We start from the raw sequence: 7,378 nt of genomic DNA on the forward strand, positions 1-7,378 counted from the left end.
TTCTTACGTCGAATTCCCATTGAGTTTCTGTTGCCTTTCCGTTGAGTCTCCACTGAATTTCGTATTGATATTTTGTCGAGGTTTTTATGAGTGCCCAATGTGTTTCTGTTGATATTTTGTTGAGATTTTTACGAGTGCCGCATGCGTTTCTGTTGATATTTTGTTGAGATTTTTACGAGTGCCCCATGCGTTTCTGTTGATATGTTGTTGAGTTTTACACGAATGCTCAATGTGTTTCTGCTGCGATTTCTTTCAAAGGTTTTTGCGATCATTGTAGGTTGAACAAGAATCTACATTTTATCGCACCACCAATACACGAGTTTATGGTGTGGCAGTAGTGCATGTCATGTGACTAAAAATTCTGCCTCATGCAGACATGCAAAAAGAAAAACAAGGTGTTCAGCGTGCACTTTTTACTTTATTTCCCGATTCAAAAGCGATGATAGGTTATTTTTTATGTAACCGGCGCTCACACCTGGAAACTTCTGGCCCGTGTAGCCTGCAAGAGATAGAATGAATTTATGATTTACTATAAAAAATGAAAACGTGTTCAGCAAGTTCTCAGAAATAGTAATAAAAGTGTGCAAAAATAGACACTTTCCCAAAAAGCATAAAAGGGATGCACTGATCTCACTGTGCACATGAAGAAAAACGGGTGATTAGCTACAAGTTGACAAAGATGACAGCTTTGTTCTTGGCACTCTAAATGCAAATCATGTGCACTCACCGACCACAGCCTTCACCCGCACGGGGTCCAACCCTGGCTTTGTAGGAGTGTCGCCCTGGGCTTTGCCTTTCCCTCCAAAGAGAGTTTTCCCCTTGAGCTCCTCCGGAGTGAAGACATGGCGCAAAAGAGCCCTGGCAAATTTGCCAGGGCCACTCGCACACGCATGCACCAGCTGATCCAGGTACCCCTTCTCAATTAGCACACCGCCCCCAATGTCAACCTGCGAGCAGAAAATAAAACCGAAACAGTTGAACCAACATGAACTCCAGGATCGAGACAATGAAGAGTTTGAGTACCCATGAACAATTTCTCAGAATATTACGGTAATTCATTTACGGATTTTGGCATTGATCCACTAAAAATTCTTTTCGAATAGATTTAATTTAAATGTATATTTTTAGTTTTTATGGGTGAACATGCATACCTCAAAATGCTTTCGGCTTGTTTAAACAAGCGTTTCAAGAATTCATTAAAGTGTTTGCCAAGTGCCCACTGCAGTACACCGTGGGTGTATTGCTTTGTGGTAGAAAGGCCAAAAAAACCATTTGGGTGCTGTTAGGTCAATCTGGATGAAAGGTTATGTGGCTAAAATAGTCAGATGGCTGTAATGCACACAAAGTAGGCAGTACGATGCCTTGCCCTGACTCATGCAACTATCCATAAAAAACTGACCTTTTTTTAGCACCCGATTCAGCAAAATAAAATGAGCAGACTGTTTTTGATTTTTTAAATTATTTAAATTGAAAAGAGTGAACCCTAGTTACAACTAGGCCAATTTGCTCCTTCATTTTTTCATTGGCTAGCAGTGCACGAGGGTCATACGTGAAATGTGGTTTGCGGCGTGGTGCTAGCAGGAACTTTTTGTGTGGCTGGTGTTCTTTCTGCAGGATTGTGGGTTTGCGAATGCCTTGTCGTAAGGGATACCCAGCATTGTTTTTGGTTCGAAATTCCGCACTGCGCTGTTCACGCCTCCTACAACCACAGACACGAAGCAGGCTGCACGATGAATGCTAGCACAGCGTGACAATTGGACAGGTGCGGACAGCGGCTCAGATAAGGTAATTTTGCACTGTCTGTGTCATCTCCGCGCGCTGATTGCCTTATTTTTTTTTTCATTGCTTCAAATGACTGTGGCTCGAATAAGGAAAATTTATGCACTTAAAGCTGCAACGATATTTCATGTGGTGGTGGCGTGTGATAAGAGGCACTGTTTTTACTGTGCCCCCCCAGGCATGCTGCGCACTTCTTGAGGAGTACGAGAGTTTGAGAGGTGCTCTAGTGACAGTGTTCTGGTATGTTGAGCGCATGACCATCCTCCGCCTGAGCTTCCAATGCTGAGCGATTATGCACAGGATCTGGGTGGAAACGACTGCGAGGTAAGAGTGCAATAAAATTACATACAGTGGCGGTGACAGAGATTCTACCTGGGGGACAAAGATTTTCAAGTGTTTTCTTTTCAATGTAGATGAAGCATAAATTATAATTGATTGATTCTCGGGTTTAATGCACCAACGCTACACAGACTGTGAGGTGAGCCATAGTAGAGGGCTCCGTATTAATTTTGACAACCTGCGCATCTTTACATGCGCCGAAATCTCAACCACATGGGCATATTTTATAGCAGACATGATAGACAACAATTTCCATCCTGCACTGGGCGCCACCAATTCTTTCGGACTGCGGGGCGAGCAGACGACGCTGAGTCCCACGCTGTTGCTCCGTGCCATGCGTGAATATCAGACGCACCGAACGGCATCGAAAATCGGTGTCATTTATTTGGCATTTCAGCAGCAACAAGTTTAGCAGTGCCTAAGGAGAACGTTTAATTCTTCCAAGAGGTGTCCCGTTCGCCCATCAATTCTGTTCCTAACCCACTAAGGTGGCGGGCCAGTCCACACCACTTTGTCCTGACAGGCATTGCCTGTGAGGCCACGTTTCGTCCTGCCAGCAGGACGCCTGACCTTTTTATCCTCAATTGATGTTTATTTTCGGAATTCTGGGAAAATTGCCATCATTGCCTTTTACTTGGCAATGTTCAGGAGCTACTTGTCCGGGCAGGCGTGATTACGTCGTTACTGGCTGCACCAACAATCAGCGTAAGCACAAAGTGCTCATGCAAGAACCGTGCGAAGTGCACCATGACAAAACAAGTGTCTGCATGTGCGGAGTCTATTGGCTGCACAAATTTCCTGCGTCGCTTGAGTGTCACCGTAAATGGGTCGTTGCGCTAAATCGCAGACTTAGAGCCTGGCAAATTTGCCAGAATGAGCCCGGTGGTACGCTGCTTTTGGAAGCGCTGTTTAATCACCCTCATGCTCAATCCTTATCGCACGTTTCTGTTCTTTGGAGGTATGTTTGGTCCGTTTCATCGACGGGAAGCCATCGAAAATCAATCAGACACTTATGCTGCAGCTTGGGTACGCGAAAAATTCTCAAGTAACCCTTGTGAAAACCGTGCTGATATTCGAATGTGATATTATAAATAATTAGCAACTTGAGAGTGGATGAAATGTTCCCTGCGTATGGTGCTTGTTAGGAAAATTTAATGGTGAAGTACCGTCCCTGATTTAAAGACTGGTGCTACCTCGGCTATCCTCCAATCACTGAGAATAGTGCCTGTCATGAGAGACTGCGAAAAAAGTGCCGACAAAATCTACAGACTGCGGTATGTACTTTTCGGTATAGTGTGATTAATAACAGTATGATCTGAAGTAGATAATATTGTAAGCTTACTTAAAATGGAAAGTAGCTCCACACCAGTCTGTATTGCAAATTCAAAACCATATCGAAAATCCTAAATGTTTGCTTGGCTTGATTACATACGGATACTTGCTTCAAAGTCAGTTCAATTTCTATTCTTGCACTTTAGCCATTGGCCCCAGATTCGCTTCAATATCCCTGCTAAGCAATGACACACTCAAAATGCACAACACTGCTTCATGAAACTTTCAAATAACCAGGGGCTAGAGCACTGCTAACAGGTATACATTATGACAGGTTCCAACATGAAATAACTAACCTGAAAGTACATAATCCTGGACCGATGCGTTGAGCAAATGCGCTGGCTTCTGAACGGGTGGTCCAAGCGGCCAGATGATGGATGAAGGATTGACTATTCCTGGCGGCAAAGCGTACCCAGCACCAAGGAAAGGCCAGGCAGTACTTGGGTACAGCAGGTGCAGTGTCAGTTGGCCACGGAGGGCCCTGGCAAAGCCTTTGAAACTGGACTGAAAGCCAGCCAGCCAACCCGGACAGCCAGCAGCAGCACCTGAAAGTGCATAATCTGTGAGTGTGGTGGCACTTGATGAAATACAAGAAAAGCACACACAAACCACGAATGCTTACATTAAGCAGATTATTAATCGTTAATGAGTAACCTCCAAGGCCCTAATAAGAACATTCCCGCAACACCCAAACTGAAATTTAGGTCAGAGTAATGTATTTATTAGGCACGCAGGTTCTGTGAGTGGGGTATGCCTGATATATGCAAAGCTCACTGCTATGCTAATTTGCATGGAACGCTTGCTAGCAGCCCATATGCATCGCTAGCTTTCAATCGGAACTGGTGTGTACTAGTTGAGGCTCCTCCATTTCAATGCCTAGCTTGCCTTTGCAAGTTCGATTCTCCAATATAAATAGAGTTGAGTGGGCAGGCGCCCCTGCGAGACCACGCGCGCGCATTTCACCTTCAATTTCCACGTATGTGAATGTGAGCTTCACGAGTACGGCACGCATACCACGACGCATATCGCGGCCCGAAGACCACGAGACGGGTCGCGACGGCGGCAGCCGGTCTCGCGAGCGTAATAGCTGCGAAGCGCACTGCACGGAATTAACAGTCGCCGCAAAGGCACTGTTTGAGAGACACATAACAAACAAACGCCCCGGTGTTTAAGAGCCTTGCGTGATGTCAAATAATTAGCTGCCGCGTTCTACAGCGCGAGCATCGCAACAAAGGTCTAGCTTCAGCGTAAATTGATGCTGACGGCTGCGGAAACGGTAGACTGGTAAATCCAAGGCGCCAAACAAGTATGCCATATCGCATAGGCTCTGAGAGCAAATGAGATGGGGGTCTACCGAATAACTGACCCATAAGCACCAGAACTCGTTCCGAACAAGAACAGAAAAAAATTACCCCGCATTTCCCCGAGGGGGAGAATGTGAAAGTGCGAATGCACGGTTGTCGGCCCGCTTGCGGCGCTTGCGCTCGGCCCCCGCAGCCCACCGCCTCGCCGCCTTCTCTTCCATCTCTTCCATCGGGTTTGTAGTATCACGTGTACACCACGCAGTTATCAAGCCGCTATAACGCCGCTGAGTCGCCAACGCACGCCGCTGACGACGTAGTTTGAATGCGTTAAAGATATAAGGCGCGTCTAACACTGATATCACCGTCGCGTCCGTAGCTTGGTCGGTAGAGCGTCGCGCTGCGGCCGCAAAGTCCTCGGATCGAAACCTGGCGCCGGATGCTGTTTCTTTTTCAAATATAGAGGAGCACTGCGGACGCCAACGCCGCCGCCGGCGGTGGATGGTTTGGGGTCGCTTATAAAGTGTATTACTTAAAACAAAAAAATGCGTACTCACCCCAGCAGAAACGACGTTTCCCGCCTAAAATCCTTCTTCACGCTCGTCTTGCCCTTCAAGGACACCGACACTTTGTTCGGACGCAATGTCACCCACCTTTGACGCGCGATGATCGTTGAGGCGATGATCGTCACCCTATAAAGCGTTTATAACTATGATTTAAGCTTGAAATAGATAAAACTGAACAAATCGCCCCAGCTACCACTCCGCACAAACCCAACTCCATAAACAAACACACAAAAAGGGAGTGATAGTTGCCAGACTGCAATAGCAGCATTTCTGTGTTTGACGAAAATTGTGTTATTGGTAATTAACTTCCTGCTTTTAAAGTATTAAAAGTGTTTATAACTTGAATTTGAGGTTTTTAAACGCAAAAGTGAATAACAGTAAACTAACTGACATATATACTTAAATTGTAAAGGTTTTAAAGTTAGTTTTGGTTTTGTTTTCACGGCGGGTTTCTCTACAGAGGAGGTGCGAGAAAACGAACTACTTTGGGTTTAGGAAGAGGGTGGCAAACGTCGGTGTGATTGAAAGCAAGGAACAGGCGCTTACTATGGTTTTAAAAAAGAAGAGGTAATAAAACCTTCATAAAGAAAAAAAAAAAAAACATCCGACGAGGATTCGAACTACGGACCCTCAAAACAGTAATCGAAGACGTAACCACTCGGCCATACACGCGGGACTTCAGCCAATGTCTAAAATGATTGTATAACTACGTAAGCCGGCAATGAAAATTGTCGTTTGTGTCTAGTCAATGCTGCATTTTTGGAATTCTGGCAGTTCTAACGCTTGTTTCTCACGCACCGATCTTGCAGACGAGGTCACATTGTTAGTACTCCGAGCGATTGAGCCGGATCTCCCTTATTTGACTCAAGCAAAGCTATCGCAGGTCACCCGCGATCTTTTCTTCGCAAGCCACGGTAGCCACGAAGGAAATGGCATGCGCCGTTGGAATTGTGGCCGTTGTGGCGTTGGTAACGCTTGTTTGTCACGCACCGATCTTGCAGACAAGCAACATCGCGCTAAAACTACAAGCGATGTCACTCCTGGCATGCCAGGCGCATACAGCAGCGAAAACCTCTGAGTTTGTAACAAGTTGGGGATAATGCAAGGCAATATTAAAGAGACCGAAGCATGTGGTGGCGGCGACGTAATAAGTGCAGCAAACAGGTACTGTGGGCGGCAGCGACGAGCGAAAAAGATGTAACATGGGCCGCCCCCGCCGGCCTGCGCAGAAATGGAAACACGCAATCGAAAAAAACTGTCCGGCCGATTCAGTTTGTTGTTGACGAAGAGCAACCGAGGCTTCAGCAACAAACGATTGTGCTTGCCGTGGTATGAGTCAAAGCATATCTTGACATCGTTGTCGTTATGCTATCGTCCGTCTAGAAGGGAAAAATCAGAACGCAAACGTTTTCGTCTAGCGTCTATACCAGATATAGACGCTGCTGTTTAATGATATCTGGAGACAAATTTTTAGCTAATGGTGAAGCAGCGGATATTTTGTAGTATGGACAAGTGAATTTTATGGGTTAACTGAATGGCTGAAATTGAAATATGCACTCTAGAAACATTGATAAAACAACAGTATAAACAAGAATTTGAATTTTGTTCGATCACACTGAAAGTGCAAGTTATCAGAGTTTGTACTGTACTTTACCTTGTGCTGTATCTTGTACTTTGTATGCTTCCAATGCTGACAAGGCAGAACATATATTGTCTGCGAGATGTTACACAAAGCATCAGACATGACGCGCTGATTTGTGCGATATGTGACATGTTGTAAGAATACCTTGAAGACATGTTGCAGAACGTCTAGGACTCATCGTTGAAATCTTTATATCATGAACATGTTGATCTTCGACATGTTGTTTGACTCTTTACGATATCAGACCTTTATAATCTTGCAGTATATCGACATCTAGTAGAAGTCCTTATCATTAAAGACATGTCGTTATACTTATTCGACAAGTCGTTGAAATCTTTGCGATATTGGACCTTCATGATGTTGAGGACAACGAAATGTCGTTGAATTCATAAGGTGTCGACAACATGCCGTAAAAGTTA

At 45.1% G+C, this 7,378-nt stretch overlaps 1 protein-coding gene across 1 annotated transcript; it reads right to left on the bottom strand.

The window, feature by feature from the left end:
- Window positions 1-398: 398 nt before the first annotated feature.
- Window positions 399-5,684, bottom strand: LOC144176022 (uncharacterized). Its single transcript, XM_077705127.1, has 4 exons — window positions 5,309-5,684; window positions 3,747-3,995; window positions 728-947; window positions 399-499 (listed from the first exon to the last, which is right to left on the bottom strand). The coding sequence occupies exons 2-4, from the start codon at window positions 3,756-3,758 to the stop codon at window positions 414-416; spliced, it is 318 nt and encodes a 105-aa protein (XP_077561253.1). The 5' UTR covers window positions 3,759-3,995; window positions 5,309-5,684; the 3' UTR covers window positions 399-413.
- Between the last annotated feature and the right edge of the window lie 1,694 nt (window positions 5,685-7,378).

This window comes from Haemaphysalis longicornis, unplaced genomic scaffold (genome assembly GCF_048455015.1).
Source record: "Haemaphysalis longicornis isolate Haplotype H1 unplaced genomic scaffold, Haemaphysalis longicornis Haplotype H1 scaffold_3, whole genome shotgun sequence".
In the NCBI taxonomy this organism is placed as follows: Eukaryota; Metazoa; Arthropoda; class Arachnida; order Ixodida; family Ixodidae; genus Haemaphysalis; species Haemaphysalis longicornis.